This window comes from Penaeus chinensis, chromosome 19 (assembly GCF_019202785.1).
Source record: "Penaeus chinensis breed Huanghai No. 1 chromosome 19, ASM1920278v2, whole genome shotgun sequence".
NCBI lineage: Eukaryota > Metazoa > Arthropoda > Malacostraca > Decapoda > Penaeidae > Penaeus > Penaeus chinensis.
The window spans coordinates 21,693,250-21,710,749 of NC_061837.1; the positions used below are offsets into that span (position 1 = coordinate 21,693,250).

At 34.6% G+C, this 17,500-nt stretch overlaps 2 protein-coding genes across 4 annotated transcripts in view; one reads left to right on the plus strand and one right to left on the minus strand.

The window, feature by feature from the left end:
- LOC125035079 (ras GTPase-activating protein 1-like) overlaps positions 1-11,035 on the plus strand; it is a 23,469-nt gene extending 12,434 nt beyond the window's left edge. For both annotated transcript variants that reach the window (XM_047627215.1, XM_047627216.1), the window contains exons 13-19: positions 975-1,124; positions 1,341-1,545; positions 2,521-2,636; positions 2,932-3,086; positions 3,414-3,580; positions 5,078-5,203; positions 5,521-11,035. In XM_047627215.1, coding sequence (XP_047483171.1) covers positions 975-1,124; positions 1,341-1,545; positions 2,521-2,636; positions 2,932-3,086; positions 3,414-3,580; positions 5,078-5,203; positions 5,521-5,598 — 997 coding nt within the window. In that variant the 3' untranslated portion in view covers positions 5,599-11,035. The remainder of the gene's footprint in view (positions 1-974; positions 1,125-1,340; positions 1,546-2,520; positions 2,637-2,931; positions 3,087-3,413; positions 3,581-5,077; positions 5,204-5,520) is intronic.
- Positions 11,036-13,434: 2,399 nt separating this feature from the next.
- LOC125035082 overlaps positions 13,435-17,500 on the minus strand; it is a 7,991-nt gene continuing 3,925 nt past the window's right edge. For both annotated transcript variants that reach the window (XM_047627220.1, XM_047627221.1), the window contains exons 2-5: positions 17,490-17,500; positions 17,122-17,268; positions 15,244-15,392; positions 13,435-14,872 (exon numbers count right to left, since the gene is read on the minus strand). The exon at positions 17,490-17,500 is cut by the window's right edge and continues 666 nt beyond it. In XM_047627220.1, the coding sequence (XP_047483176.1) occupies positions 14,140-14,872; positions 15,244-15,392; positions 17,122-17,268; positions 17,490-17,500 (1,040 nt within the window). In that variant the 3' untranslated portion in view covers positions 13,435-14,139. The remainder of the gene's footprint in view (positions 14,873-15,243; positions 15,393-17,121; positions 17,269-17,489) is intronic.

A 17,500-nucleotide genomic window follows, 5' to 3' on the forward strand; every position in this document is an offset into this window, starting at 1 on the left:
TTATTAGCTGTATTAGCTCATGCATTCTTATATGGTTTCCATTCTGTTGAAATATATATCCTCGATATCAACATCATTACCTAAGTTCTCCACTTTCCCACAACATTGACTTTAACTGAGATGTGTAAATATTATCTATCTTTGTATTAGCTGTGTTTAGTGACTTTAATGCTTTATAGCAAGGGGATTAACTCCTTTCAATTAGTAGTTGTTAATCAATTTCCATCACCAAACATTTTCTTTCCTATGCTGGGCAAGGGAACTGTCTGCAGAAAAGCCTGTATTTTCCTAGTAGTTCCAGGAACCTATAAATTTGTGTAAGATTTTTGTAGGGTGTAAGGGGGCAAATATCTTATACTCTGTTGTTGAAAAAGACATGAAAACAACTATTAGAGAATCATGAAAATAGTTCCCTAGGGCCATTACTAAATAGATGTAATAATTTGGCTTATAATTGGTAGTCTAGTGACATTAACCCAATGGCGACGGGTATAGCAAATTAAAAAAAACTCTACGCTCTGGCGAATGGCGGCAGCGCGCCGACTCTGAGCGCGTGATATCGGTCCCTCAAGCCGAATCATTGCCTCGGGGCGTTTTGGCGCGGCGCCGCTGCGGACAGCCGCACGCCGCACATCGTGCGTATTGTTATGACGGCGATAGCCGTGACCCGTCGCCATTGGGTTAATATGGAAAATATGTTAGTGACACTTTTGGGGGGACCTAGGTGGCCTTTTTGGCAGTCACCTATATTGAGTTATTTATTAAATAAACTAATTTTATGCATTTGCTTTGATGGTGGTGATGATAATTAATTTTTCTTAGTTACTCTGTAAACATAGTAATTATGGTCTTTATCAGGATTAATTGCATGCCCACTGAGAAAAGACCATACAGATATGGCTACTTTAGCAATATTGCTTTATCTAAGGTCTAGTCATGACATGCTTATGGACATAATGATTCTGTATCCACAGGTACTTCCATGACTTAATCATGCCATGTGAAGAATACAACAGTTTAAAAGAACTTCTGCTTGATCCAAGTTTGGAAGCTGTTCAAGCGCTTGCAGATGTCTCTCACAGGGATAGAAATCCCTTAGCTACCTCTCTGTTGCGCATATTTAGGTAAGTGTTTTTCTTATGTGTTGTTTGAAACCTTTGTACCATTATTGGAGTAATTGGGAAATGCATATTGAAAATTTATACTTTAGGGAACTGTCTATTATGTTATGTGCAGTTATTATATGTATAATTGAGATTATAGTCTTCATTCATGATATAAGGTTAGCTGTTTAACTCTCCATCCCTGATTAACTGAGGAAAGTGACATATGTGATGCAGGAATGAATGTCGTGAGCATGACCTCCTCCAGCGACTAACAGAGCACGAGATTGAGAGAGAACATGAGACTAGTACCCTATTCCGGGCTGCCTCTCTTACCACAACACTACTTGACCTCTATATGAAGTCAACTTGCACAGAATTCCTGACAGAAGCCATCTCTGATACCATACATAGGATCTTAGAAGCAAAGCAGTCATGTGAGGTAAGGAAATATTGAAGATATGGGAAATGAATTAGTTTTTAGCAAAGAGTATTTTATCTGTGTGTTGACTCAGGTATTTCACATTTCACATTTTGAACTATGCACTTTTCTTGAATTATGATTTGATATATTTTAGAGATTCATATGTCATTAAGTTTGGATGAGTTTGTATATTATACAGGTAAGTCATTGCCTACAGTAGATACACAGACTATGCTCATTTGAGCCACCTTAGATTGAACAGCATGAATATGCTAAAGTGAGTTCAATCCAACTTTTAGATTTAGATTAAACAGTTTATTGGGGGTAAAGATTCCAGTGGTGGTGAGAGAAACTTCAAATATAGAATGACCACTAAGCCATCTGACAGAGAAACAAGGGCTTTGTAATACAGTATTTGTCATAAAGTATAATTTGTGAAGCTATCTTGCCAAAGAGTTTGCATAATGATTTTTTGGAGAATCAAGGAAAAATATAAGGCATCCTTGTAAGGCTATTAGCAATTACTGAAATTCAAGGGGATTTTCAACTATGTTTTATGGTTTATTCTGTAACTGTGGCTTCCTTCTATCTCACTGCAGCTCTGAAATATAAGAGTTTCAGAGCTGCAGTGCAAATGATAAAAGTCCATTCATAATTCCTGGTTCTTTGTGTAGCCCGTTAGTCTACCTTCATATGTCAAATGTTCACACAAGGATCTTGAATGAAGGTGATGCACAGAATAATGGAGGTTAAAAGGTATATATAACCAAAGTAGATATTTACTTTTAATAATTTGACAGTAATTTAGGTTCCAAAGAATTTTTAAAATTGAGAGACAAACCAATAACTCCTGAAATCACAATTCTGTAGGTATTGCAACATGCACCAAAGTTATAAACAAAATGCAGAAAATATTTTTAAGCCAATATATCAGTAAACAAAACAAAACAAAAAAAATTACGTACTGTGCATTTGAGATTGATATACTTGCAGCTCAATCCTACAAAAATGGATAACCCAATGGATGCTTGTGCCAATGCCGAGTTCCTCCTGAAAGTTCTGGATGACATAACACAGAGTATCTTCTCATCTGCTGGTGCATGTCCAATGTGAGTAGTCTGCTTACCTTTTAGCAAAACTGTGAGAAAAGTTGAAGCCTTGAATATAAGTTAAGAAGGTTAGGTGAATTGGAATGTTGACATTTTATTAAGAAAAGGAATAAGTAGTAAGAGGAAATTCTGTAAAAAAAAAAATAATAAATAAAAAATAGATAAAAATAATAATAATAATATTATATTGTAGAAACATTTTCAATGCAATTTGAATGACTTTCTTTATGAGTGTAGCATTGTTGCCCTTTTATGTTTAGATTTTTTACTTGCTATTTTTTCTTTTTTGTTTCAGGCCTTTGAGATATATCTGTGGGTGTCTACAACGTAAAGTTTCTGAAAAATGGCCACAAGATCGTTTGGTTAAAACAAGAGTAGTCTCAGGTTTCATATTCCTGCGATTAATATGTCCAGCAATCCTCAATCCTCGACAGTTTAACCTCCTGCAAGGTATGATGCGCTGGTGTGCTTCCTATGTGTTGACTGGCTCAGGAAAGTTTACATTATTTTAGAAAATTTGTGTATTTATACTAAGGATATTATCATTTTTATACATAATGTTTAGCTAGTTTCTGACATGTATTTTTTGTTTATTGTTATATAGATTGATAGATTTTGATTTTGGAAAATGATTACCAGAATGTGCACACAATTGCATAGGCCCATTTGGAGAAAGAAAGAAAGAAAGAAAAAAAACACTCACATGCACAATCTGAAATTATAAGCTTTACCATATGAAGAAAAGACCTTTCATTTTTTTTAATATAATTATTTCAGAGCCTCCACACCCTGTAGCATCAAGGTCATTGATCATGATTGCAAAGTGCCTACAGAACTTGGCAAACCTGGTGGAGTTTGGAGGCAAAGAACAGTACATGGAAGTTGTGAATCCCTTCATTCTGAAAAATAAGGAACGTATGATCTGCTATTTGGACTCCTTATCGGTAAGTAGTTTTTTTTGTATTTTTAATTGTCTGTACCTTATTTCAAAGTCTTTATTACAATATATATTGCTATGCATATCCTTTTTTTTTACATAGCTGTGTCCACAGTGCATATTTACCATGGAGTTTGTCACTGGGTCTATCTGTTGTCACTTGTCCCATTCCTCGAGCTTCTTGGAACAATATTTTTTATTCTTAATATTGTTATATTTTAAAAGCTAACTCAATGATGGCAAAAGTTAATCTGGGGTGGCAAAAATACATGCCAAGTCTTGTGTCTACACAAGCTGAATCACCAAGGAGCAAATTACTAGTACTACCTGATCGCACTTTTATTTTTATTTTTCTCTCTTATGATGATATAATTCCAATATCAGTGATGATGATAACAGTAATGATAATCAGAAAATTCAAGGAATGGGGATATCAGATGAGGTCAAGTAGTCCTACTAACTGACTTCTTGTGGAGCCATCTTTGTGTACACAAAATTCATAAAACAAAACTATACAATAAGCCAACACTAGTGAGCTCATCTTTCTCAGATAGTAGTGTTATTATTTGTCTGGTATCCCAAAAGTGAAGGGGTACATAATAAATTTTCAAACACATGGTTGTAGACTCCAGATACAAGTGGTAGGTTGTCCAATGTTGTTTTTGAAATGCAGGGCAAGCTGACAGGAAACGGAGAAAGATGTCTTCCCTTTTTTTTTATTCCAGGGGCACTAGGTTAATAGTAATGATAATGATAGTATTATTGACAGTACTAGCAGTAGTAAGAGAAGTGAATTTTTTTCCCTGATAACTTAAGGAATGGGGTAATCAGGTGAGTTCAGGTAGGTAGTAATCAGATCATTGGTAGCTTATCCTTCTGTAGCCATCTATATGTAAAATTAAATTAGCTGGGCGAAGCTAGACTGGTCAGTTGAGGGCATGTGTGTCCAAATGTGTTCTCAGACCAATTGTCTGAAAATAGATTTAATAAATGTTTTGTTAGTTTAAACTTTCATCAGTGACATAAGAATCAGTGTGTTCATGTTAAATAATACAGTCATGAGATTGAAGTAAATCAATGTGAACAGATTGATGCTTATGTTATAGATGAAATTTAACCCAATGGTGATGGTTGAAAAAAATCCCTGACAGTTTTAAACTCAGGAGATTTCTGGCAACAGCCAAACATTGGGCATGGGAGTCCGCTACATCAAGTTGAACTTCCTGCTTCAAGCGCTCTGGCGTGTCACCGCATGTATGGGCAGACCAAGTGTTTGTTATGATGCCGGTACATGTGGCACGTCAGCATCGGGTTAAAGTATCAAAACATTTGATAATATTTTTGGGCAATTGATCGGAGAACACCTTTGGATGCGCATGCTTCGATTTCACATACCTATTGTCATTATGTTAATAAGAAAGTTTAAATATGAGAGACATAGTGAAGTTTTCTGTAGGTTAAGGTGTTTCAAGTTTCTTTTAACCTTTTTACCTTGTGTAACCAGAATGTTGGTGAGCGACCTGAAATAGAGGATCAGCCAGTGAAGAGTGAACCATCAAGGGATCTAGCACAGCTTCATCACATCTGTGTAACACACCTTGGAGAATTAACTACGAAAGCCAAAACACAGGTCAGTTCTAGGGGTTTTCAGATTGATTGAGACATTTTAAATCACAAAGGCAAAAAATGTGGAGGCCCTGCAAGACATTTTTAGTCATAGTAACAGCTTTTACCTTTAAGTATGATTGTGTTAGTATTGGCATATTGGATAAGAAAAAATGTGAGTTCATGTTACTTCCTACCTTCCTAAAAACCCTAGATATGGGTATACCCTCTTCACCCATTTCCTACTTTTGCTCCTTCCTACTCCAATTACCCACTTTTTTCCCAGAAAAATAAAGGCAAAATTGATAAATCTGTCACTAATTATATTTATTTCTTTTCCAGGTAACTTTAAAGAAATTAGTTACTGTGACAGATATGCTAAAGAAACACAAAGAGAAATACCAGGAAATGATGAGGTGATCCCCGCCCCCACCTGGCCCTGCATAGAATTAATATGCCACAGTGCCTAGGTGTCCCAAGGCGTTGCTGGCCGGCTCCTGCTCTTCTTGTATGCCACAACGCATAGGGGTCCTGAGCCATCATTGGACCACCCCTGGCCATGCAGTGTGTTATTGTGCCACAGTGCCTAGGTATCCTAAAATGCTGCTGGCCCCCTTCCTGTTCCACAAAGTGGTAGTGTGCCACAGTGCCTAGGTGGCTCAAGGCATAGCTTATACCTCTCCTGTTGTGCAAAGTATGTGGATTTTGACACAGAAGTGGTCTGAATCACTACTGCTGCTGTCCTGGTTGATTTGTGTTTTTGCATCTCAGAAACCAGATGTTCCAAGGTGTTCTATCTATGCTTGGATATACTGAACCATTGTTGACTCCCTCACTCCAACAGGACATCAGTACTGGAGCCTAGACCATACAGAGCAGTTGTGGCTGAGGGTGGCAGAACAATTGCCACAGTGGGATGTGTAATGTGGCCAAGACAACCTTTTAAGCTACAGTTTCATTGTATATGATGTAAAAAAACAAACAAACAAACAAGATAAATTTTGAAAATTTTGATTAGTATGATGTAAGTTTTGATATTTTACTCATACTGTGGGTGTGAATGATGTACAAGTGTTGTGGATGTGACTCCTAAACAGTTAGCGTGTTGTCGGAAGTACTGCATGTGGGTGCTAAACTTACAAGACTCACAGGATGTGAGTGTGATTGTAGGATAACTCCAAACAAGATTTACAGCCAGTAAGTGGTATGTAGGCCGTTTTGAGTTGCACCAATATAATCTACAACCAAATGATCTCACAAATTCCCACCAGTTGCCTGTATTTCTGATTCCATATTTCTTGCTGTTAAAAATGAGTGGATATTACTACTATGTGGTTCAGGTGATAGTAGAAATGGCCTCCATGTGACCTCATTGTAAATATGACCTTTATGTGGATTTACCAGAGGTAGCCTTTGCTATCATCATGCCCATTTAAAATCATACATAGCTGCTATTTCCTCTAGGGTATGTGAGACATGATTGGTTAAAATATACTGGACCATGGTTGGCCTGACTTCCATAGCTATGTAAGGGTTTCTTTGATAACCATGTCAGTAGGCTCATGTTAACCACTGTGTGTGGCCAGGTCATGAGTTAACCCTTCCATTCTAAGGATTTACCCTTGTGAATGAGAGTCCAGTGTGAAAAGTCATGTACCATTAATGCTATGATATGGAGTAGTAGTATCATAACTTAAGTCATCCTGGGGATGGGTATAATAAAAGATTCAGTAAGAATGTCAGTCAATTTTCTGATCATGAGGTTTGTTTCCTTTGACTGGAAAGGATTAACATATAATTTGTGGTAGAGGTTATTTTATTTATACTTTTTTTTCTTTCTTTTTTTCAGTCAAGAAATATTTTGATCTTTATATCTAATGCTGCTTTTATCATCCATGTCTCAAATCTTCTGAGTGTGAAAAGAAATATTAATGAAAAGCATGAAATATTACCGATGAAGCTTAATCATGTCAGTATAATGAACAGTCTGAATGCCATATTTTGTAAAAGACTGCAGAGTAAATAAGCTGTAATGGTCTTTAGAATTTACAGTATATACAGAGTGCAGTGTCAGTTGATAAATATATTCAGCTAGCGCAGTTTACACGATAGTAATTTGGAAAGTATATGCATGGAGTGACCCTTCTTGAGGGGAAAGTTGAAAAGAATACATTAATACTAAGTGAAACTTTAAAACTAAAATCTGAATTGCATGAAAAATCTCCAAATCTCCAGTATATTTGGAAGGCAAGGAGTGTTTTCAGTTTTTGACTTTTAGGTGGTTCAGCAAAAAATTAAGATTTTTGTATAGCTAATGGTGCTAACTGGATAGTTGGGTTCTTCCACTGTTTCCTTATGTCAGGTACCATTGAAAAGATGTGCCATGTATCTTATGTTGTGTACAGTTGGTGGAGCTGAAGATGGTGGATGAGTGCTGTTGCTTTGTGTTGCTAGTATACTGTGCTGGTCTGCTGGATGGTCCTTGTATTGTTACTATTTTATACTGTTCTGCTGGACAAAACTGCTGACCTGCTCTATAATCAGTATGCTGTGTACTGCTTTGTTGGATGGTCAGTATACTGTTCTTTTTTTTTAGATGGTTAGCACACTTATTTGTTGATCTGAATGGTCTGTATATTGTACCAATTTGTTGAACAGTATGTATGCTACATTATTCAGTGAATGATCAGTATACTGATATTTTATAAGATGGCCAGTATACTGTTCTGTTCTGTTTGATGTCAGTATGCTATACCTTTCTTTTGGGAAATCAGCATAGTTTAAAATGGTCAGTATACTGCTCTGTTTTGTAGTTGTCAGTAAAAATATTCTTTTCTCATGATCATTATACTTTGTTCTTCTCTTTAATTGTCTATATGCTTTTCTTTTCATTTATATTGTCATTATATTGCACTGTTTTTATAATGGACAGTATAATATTCTGCTTTGTTAACAAGGTGTTCAGTATATTGGTCCAAGAACTTACAACTTGCTACACAACTTTTATTCATATTATAGATGACTATATATATAGATATAGATATATGTGAATGCCTTGTCTAGTCCAGGCCAAGAGTCCTCAAGAGAAATATATATAAACTGCGTATCCCAGTGGCCACAATCTGTAAGTGATTTCAAGTTACTTAAGGGCTAATTTTATAAATCAGGCATCTGGGATGTGTAAGAGACCTTTTGGGATAGATTATGCTAGGATTCATTGTTTATATAATAGAAGGAAATGGATGATTGTATGGACCAAGTCCACAGTTTGCTGTGCAGATTGAAGCAATGAATAGATCCTTCGAGAAAACAGGAGGATGTTAGTGGGAGATGAAAACAAAGATCATTGCTCAAGTCTCTGCAGTTTAAAGATCTATTGAAAAGATGTTGAGAATAGTCAGGGATGGTCTGGATTAAGGATCAGAGGCTCTGGTTATTTATTTATTTATTTTTGTGTCAAACCAATTTACTGCTTTATTAAAACTATGATACATAATTCATATAATCATCATTACAGCAGACCAATGAATCAGTTGATAACCAGAAGGTGTGATAAAATATTTTTATGTGATGGTATTTGAAAAGGTCACCAAATGTGAGTTTAATATGTGGTATATTTTTAAGTTTTATGATTTGCACTCTAGGGGAAAGAAATTTGTTCAAATCCAATGATTGGACTAGGATTAGTTTCTTAATTTTTTGTGAACATGACATTTGAATCAAGAATTAAAAGGTAATTGACAAGATTAAACTAAGTATTGTACAGTGATGGAAGACGTACAATATCCATTCTAAAAAAAAGCACAAGGAACTTAAGACATTGATTATTTTTAGTATCAAAATTTGCTGTTATCATAGTAAGTATTGTAAAAGTTAAGAGAAAGAAAAAAAATAGTCTGTTGCGTGAAATGGTAAATTCTGGTAAGCACAAAGTTCCAGAATCATTAAAACAGTTTTATACTTTTTCATCAAAAGCATGAAAGTACTGTGTATAAGCATGTGTCATATTCTATAACCCAAGTCTAGTTTTGAGTGGAGGTGTGTGATTGCCTTAATATCTAAAAGTTAATTGAATATTCCCAGCCAAACAAAATGGTATTATGTGTAAAGATTTGAAATTATATTCATAATACAAATGAACAAGCATTCCATAATTCTCAGAAAGGTTGACTTACCTGGTGAGTTAGTGGGCTGTAATGACTCATTGAAAATGATTATAATTATACCAGTAATTAATAATTGATTGCTGATTTATGGATACAGAAAACAGTAAAACAAGTTAGGCTGATCATTAGTATTGGTACTTAACCATCACCATGATATGGATAACATTAAAAAAAACATATATCCAGTGTGGCAGATATTTCATTCTTACAAGCTTAATCTTTTGGCCTATATTTTTCTCAGATAATATTGCTGTTGACTTGACACTAAATCTTTTTTGATAACAGTATTAGCAAAGTTTATAGGAGAGTCAAAAGAAAACTACTGTACCCTTTATTCAGTAGACAATGTTCATATTCAAAGATAGCTTTTTTGTATTGTTTGTATAGGATACTTTTTATTATAGTTATTTGTGTGGTCAAAATTATAACATTTTGTAATGTGAAAGTAAACTAGGAGGATCCATAGAGAGATATTTAGGGAATGTAATAAATCTCATGTCTGTAACACACTGCCAATGATATGCTTCAGTTCTTGCTCTTATTTTATAAAATGTTATTTTATTTGACTTGTTACAACTGTTTATTGTGCCCATATTTTTATATGCTGAGTTTTGAGTTTTACTTTTTAGCTTTTTTGAACATGTTATGGTAAAATTCATAATTCAAGATCTTAATATTCTGAAATGATAATTGCTTGCTATGCTTTCATGCCATATTTAACATTTACAGGTGTGAAGGTTTTCAAAAGAAAAAGCTCGAGAATATCTGTTTAGGAAAGTGCCATGAGTCTTTATTCATGCATGATGTGTATGACACAGTGCATGAACTTAATTTTGGAAATAATCGGATTTTAATGGTAAAAACAAAAATAAAAATATTTTTGTGGGGATATCTAAATTAACACTACTATATCATGGTTTGCTCAGCCTGACAATAGGACCAAGATTAATTTATGTTTATACAACAAGCCAACTTTATATTTAAGTTTTAATAAGAATATATCCTTTTTTTTGTATTGGGAATTTATAGTCCAATATTTATTTACTTTAATAAAAACAGATAAAGTCATGCTCATGGTTTACAGCAACTGAGCCATATTAATGTAAAATACATGATTAAAGTATGTGATAGAAATAGCTGTTAAGTAGAAAACTGGATTATTTATGCATATTCAGTTAGATTATTTTCCAACTATTCACAAAATATGCAGTGGAGGAAAGATTACATAACGTGAGACTGGCATGTATAATGTAGCAGACAGTATTTACTGTACCACCAGATAAAGGGTGTTCATTCAGTAATTCTTGGCATAGGGCCAGGCTTCTCAATTGGCAACTTGAAACACACATTCTGTAAGTACGTTTTGTGTACAAATTTTTGAAGTTATAGTTTTTGAGGTAATAGCTCAGTATATGTGAGCTGTCTTCTCCAACCCTCTGCTGAGTTTGTGCCATTTAATCACAGAGAAAATTGTAATCAGTTGCTGAGCCAAATTGACAAGTAACGTTTGTTTGGTTCTATTGTGTAGCACAATAAGAGTTCTTTGTTACTATTTACTGCTCCTGATTATGTTGATCTAGGTTCTATAGGTAAAATATTTTTGTGAATTTATAGAATGTAAAAAATCATTTCAGTCATTTGTTATTGTTTATACAATGATGCTTTAACAATATGATATTAGAGTGTTTTGAGCTTTTATTTTATTTATAACCTCTGGACATCATTGTGGGGAAAAAACTCAAACAAGGAAAACATGCATTACTTTATAATAATATCTGAAACCATTTTTATGCTGACATTTTGGAAGTATTTTATGCAACTTGCAACTTGGACAAATAGCAGTTATACTGAATTTTGAATGTGCTCAACCAGAACTATTTTTCCTTTATATTTGCTCACAAACTGAGGTATTTTCCCTGTAATTATCTTACTGTAAAAAATAAAAACAAATCACACAGGGGCTTATGCACAAGAAAAATGTACTATATCATCAGCTTTAAATGTCAGCCTATGAAAACATGAATAACTTCTCCAGTCCACAACTAACAAAGTTTGATTTGGTTTTGAAGAAGGCATCATAAGAGCACCAGCCTCTGAAATTTAATTTACCTTGGGGGAAAAACATAATGTGGAGAAAATGAAAAGTGAATGAAAAGCCAGTGATATTTTAAACAAAATGGTATGTGCAGAGAAAATAAGAAATACATTTTCAAGGATATAATACTATTTTAATATTTCTCAGGCCCCATCTGGATGAATGGGCAATGCCCACTGGGCAAAATCCAGCGAGTGGATATTGAAATGTAACCAGACTGAACAGTCCCCATTGCCATTGGCTACCACCAGGCACGCACATGTTGTCCACATAGGTGACGGAGACACGGCAGACTGTGCTGTGGTGAGGTACTGACTAGTGGTTGTCCAGTAAACATCAGGCAGTGGCCTACACTCCTGCCCGCAGACCACCCTCTAAATGTTGGTCAAGAACATTATTTGGTTACAGTATTTGCCCGATGGGCACTGCCTGTTCGTCTGGATGGGGCCTAAGAGTTGTTAATCACCCCCCCCCCCACACACACACACACAAATTAAGTAGTTTGCTTTCATTGAAATCTAATTCTTTATATTTTACAGGTTATGAGCCTATTTTTATAATTGCACTTCAAAAAAATAAAATATGAGGGACAGTTCCTATGAAGCACATCCCCCTGACGGAGCAATACAAGTACACCAGAGACCTAGATCTTTGTATCTTCTTGTTTTTTTTAAAACAAAGTGAAATCAGTTGTTGAGAATATTGTTTGCTTCTGCATGGATTTGTATGAAATAAAGAGCTCAAATTATCCATGGCTATATGATTAGCTTTTGTCATTGGCCATGTACATAATTGCATAAGGTGCAATCACCTTCAAAGAAGTGAGAAAAAAGTGTAAATAAAGCTGATGGGTACCACCTGCCCCTCCCACATTTTCTACAGTAAGGTGGCATCTGATACATGCCATTATCATGTATAATATATACATTGTGGGTGTAGTTTGGGGGGATGCCAAATCCTAATCTCCCCTTGGGTGCTAAATTGGCTAGAACCTTCAGTGCATTTTTATTTTATAGACTACTAAAATAGTTTAGTCATGCTAGTTACTGTTTTGCCTGTAATGGACCTAAATCAAGCCTTAAACACTGCAAATAAAAGCTTTGACACACAAACCTACAGAACTCAGTAACTGATACACACTTCATGAGATGCAACAATGAAAGAATGACAAGTTGCCAGTATATGATAAAAGTACAGATGAGGAAGATGTAGTGAAGTTATGATAAAAGCCTAGCATGGAAAACAGTCCTGCAGATTCCATTTTTTAAATACGATAGGGCTTTAAATAACTTTGATAATACTGCAAGCAGTGACACTAGCTGATGCATACAGTAAAATTTTATAAAAATACATTCCTTTATATTCCTTCTTTGGGAGTCTTGCACATTTATTTGTTTTAACAATTAACTCTTATGTTACCTGTAATTAGCAAGCATACAGACCGTAACGGAATATAAGTAAACCAAAACTGACAATGACCATCAAGAAATCCATTTACCAAGAACCCGGTAAATAACAAGAACCAGCCCATTATAAGTTGACAAAATATATCCATGACAACATCAAGCGTCTGGCAAATGACAACAAACGGTTATAACCTATCTAAAGTAGTATTACTAATATGCAGACTACAGTAATCCATACCTACTTATGTAAAAAAAAGAAAATAAAAAAATATTCCTGCTTTCTGTATTACATATTGTGTAAGACAAAGTATCATTGGATATTAATATCTGAATCAATTAAATTACTAATAATTCACAGAACCAGTCCTACCTTTGGTTAAAGGTTTCCATTTATTATAAGATTACTTGATAAACTTTATCAATTTTATGTCAGTTAAACTATAACCTTTTGCATCTAAATTATGTCTCTTTAACTCCTGTAGTTAAGCAAAAAATAAATGTAGCTATTCTGTAATCTTAAAAAAGAGGAATGTCCAATAATATTTTTATAACACAACACTTATAATACAAGGGTATAAAGAATTGTAGCCATTGACTCTATATTTATTTCCCCATTATATAAGGAATAAAACATGTATATATAAAAATGTAATACAAGATTTCTTTTTATAAAAGTCTGGATGTGATAACATCCAAAAAAAAGTGTATTATCTATTACTTTCTACTAAACCTACTGTAAATTCTACAATATAATTTCACCATTATAATTATGTAAGTCTTTGCCTGACATACCCCTCATGCACTGGACATCTATTTATGTAGTCACCATTACTAAAAGTCATACTTCTCCACTATAACAGTAAAGACTGTAAATTAGTATAACTGGATGGATGATATCACCAACTTATATTTAATTCCGTTTTATCTGATGACTCAGAGGAATACAGTGACTAGACTATCTGCTTATAGGAATATAAATGCATTACTTTCTGATAAATTTTTAAGAGTAATATTGAAACACATTATTGTGTATGTATGTATTCGGTATATACACATTATATTATACATGCATATGTTTACAAGCACTAACATAAACCCTCACCTCACACTTATTCCCACACTCATACATTTATGAGACAGGGGGTTTAATTCACTGATAAAATTCCCATGCCAAAAGAATCTGGATATCATATAAAGTCTGCCTGGAATTCGGTCAAGATCTGCTATATTACTAATTTATTTAATGGCACCTACACATACCACCCAGCATAAAGAATAAAGAATAACATACATTTTACCCATTTGAAAACAATTTAGACAGAATAGCTGCAAATGACATCCCTATACCTGCTCCAACTGCCATAAATGTAAAAATTTGATAGTAGCTATACTCAACAACATATATTTCTGGCTTTCCTCGGTCATCTAAAGTAAGAGGAAGGGAATTCCTGGATTCTTCGTCTATTAACAGTGTTTCCCCCCCATTATTTTCTGATGTCAGAAATACCTTAGCAAATACTGATTCTAACTGAGAGTTTATCTGTTTGGAAAGAAGCTTCCTTTCTTTAGACAAGAGAGAGGCAACATGACTCTTAATGGTTTGTTCTTCAGCCTTGATTAATGCAGACATGCTCTCTTTCAGTGACCCAACATCTGTTATTAGCTTGTCTATGTCTTTTTTAACACTGCCAACTGAATTTGTTAAATGTGCCAGTTCATTTTTAAATGCACTTTGGGAACTTTGTTTTTCAGATGCTTGATGAACAACTGTCTTGCTTTGAGTAGTACTAGACTGTGCTCTTGGAATATCTGTTTGGTTGCTCTTATCATCAGTGGTTATGGTGCTAGCAGTATTCAGCTTTTCTGAGATGCTACTGATAACATCACTGTGCAACTGAATATACCCAGCCATCAGCTGTTTGCTGTTGGTGCTTACATGCTCCTTCACTTCCCGGATTCTCACCCAATTATTGATGGACGTGATGATCGATGCAAGAGCTGCTGATACCAATGATGCAATAATTGACCTGTGTGGATAAAAGAGAAAAATATAAAAATATCTGCCACATCTCTTTAATATGTAAATGTCTAATTATCCTTAGACTAATTCTGTACACAGAATGACTATACTACACCTGAAACATCAGATACAGGTTAAAAAATTTATATCTATCTACTATACAAAAGCTGTCAGATTACTCTCTGTATATGCAGACAAGGAGATATATTATAACAAAAATATAGAATCAGAGAAAACAACCAAACAGACATCAACAAACATGACTGATTATATAAAGCATTTTCAATACATTATTATTAGCTTTGCAAAAGACAACACACCTCATCTTCCCAAGCAGTATGCATGAGAATGACAGTGAAGGCAATAGGTTATGCTTACCAATACTTGCTCTGTTCCGCCTGAAACCGTTCTCTTTCATGACAGTCACGGATAGCAGCTGAGAGCTGGCTAAAGGTATCTCGTTCTAAGCGCTCACATATTTGAAATTCCCCACGCAGTGTCTTTAAACTTGCATTCATCTCTCTAGCCTGTGAGATAAATCATGTTTAACTGATTTAGTAATTTAGTAAAATTTACCCTTATAATGACAAAATGAAATCAAGAATGAAATGTTAAGGGGTATATTATAAAACATACTTATGCCTAGGAAAAGCACATGAAATATTTCTGAAGAATGAAGTCATATGCAAAGACTGAAGTGAAAACTATTGTCTTGCATAATGAAAGGAGGGACTGAAAAGAACAACTTTAACAAAGAGTAGGCGCTGCAGCATACACTGAAAGGAACATTTAGTAAGCATTTTAGGAGAGAAATAATGAATGGAAGATTGAATAAAATAATTAATATTCAAAACCTTCTATAGGATTAACCTAAAGCTGACAGGCATGGCATGTATGTACATGCCATGCCCACTGTGGGTTTACTTTATTAACTGTTTTTACACATAGATGGCTACACTTGTACTAAGTCACCAATGTGCCAATTTTGGAGTACTGCCTGTCTCACCAATTCAAAGAAAGGTGAAATCAGGTAAGGTCACAAGGGCTTCTGACTGACTCCTTTGTGGCTAAGCACTTGCAGAGCCATCTATGTGTGGAGACATTTCACCAAAAAATAGAAATTGTCACATTTTCCCGGTGAAATTGAGTTAAAAGAAAAACAAAGAAAAGAAAAGAAAAGGATAATGAATGGAAGATTGCATATAATAATTTATGTTCAAATCTTTAACAAATATTAAAAGAAAAAACAAGGAAAAGAAGACTAGGAAAGAGGGCACAGAATTATTCAAAAAAGAAAAAGGGGAGAGTTTAAAAAAACACCAAAATGGAAAGTTAATGCAACCTCCATCTCCATTCTCAGGACTAATAAATTGTAAGTGGCAATTTGTAATCACTATGTAGCAAAAAATGAGAACGGATTCAAATGATTCAAATTCAAACACAATACTGTTATACCATGATGGGAAAACCATAGACTATAATTCATTTGCTGAAATTATCAATATTTCAAAAATCTCATTTAAAGCTTCTTCACATACATCTACTAACACGACACAACAAATGAAATGTTCAAAATAATCATTCATACGGCTGTGAAAAAATTTGCTTTGAAATCTAACTCCCTCTCTTGAAATCTAGGGGGAATAGACAGCAACACGTTAATGTAGGGAAGGGGAGAGGGTCATTAGTTGAGTGGAGACTATCAATGGATGAGGACACGCTTCTTTCTTTCTGCCACTTTTTTCCTGCATTCAAGTAACTTCAAAAGGCTGTATTACAAAAATGGATTTGAGCAACAAAAAATCTACAGTGAAGCAACCACCTGTTAGATTTACTTGGAAATATGAGTAAAATGTTGAGCTTATCTATGTGAATGAATAATCAGTCTCACAATTCCTAACACGCCAAGTCCTGAATGTATTGGGATTAAGCATGTTGCAATACAGATTTAGCAATATCACAACATGGCAACATTACATAATTGAGAGTAGTCATCAAATTCATAGAAGTTGAAACTATTCACAGCAGCCAAAATCTCATAGTGGTCAGACAAAAATAATGGCTATTAAACATCTTGGAGTATTGGTAAATGACATTATATTATAGAATGTTCCTACTCACACACAAGGACAACTAGAATGAGGAACTGTAAAGTTTCAATCACTCATTAGCAACACATTATCCTTAGCATCTTCACAATTTTTGGTCATAACTATAACCCTAACCTACTGGATATTGAAGGCATAAAAATCATACCTCATCAAATAGTGTGTAATGCTCATCTGAGTAGAGCTCCGTCTTAGTAATACGCTGCTGATTGATGATGAGGTTCTCCTGAAGTTTCTCAATTTCAACTTGAAATTCTCTCCTTTTGCTCTGCGTCTCCAGAAGAGTTTCTGATAACTGGTGAGAGTAAAAATATCCATATAGGAATATCAAGGGAAACATATACACAGTCTATAGTTTTCTTAGTTTCTGTATCATGGCGCTGCACTCATTGGAGAAAGAAAGAAAATGTCATACACAAAAATACAACATTTACAATATGCAGGGTCATAAAGTTAAAATAATGTCAAAAAACATATTTCACAAATTTAAAACTTTCATAACAAAACATTACTTACCTCAGTGACTT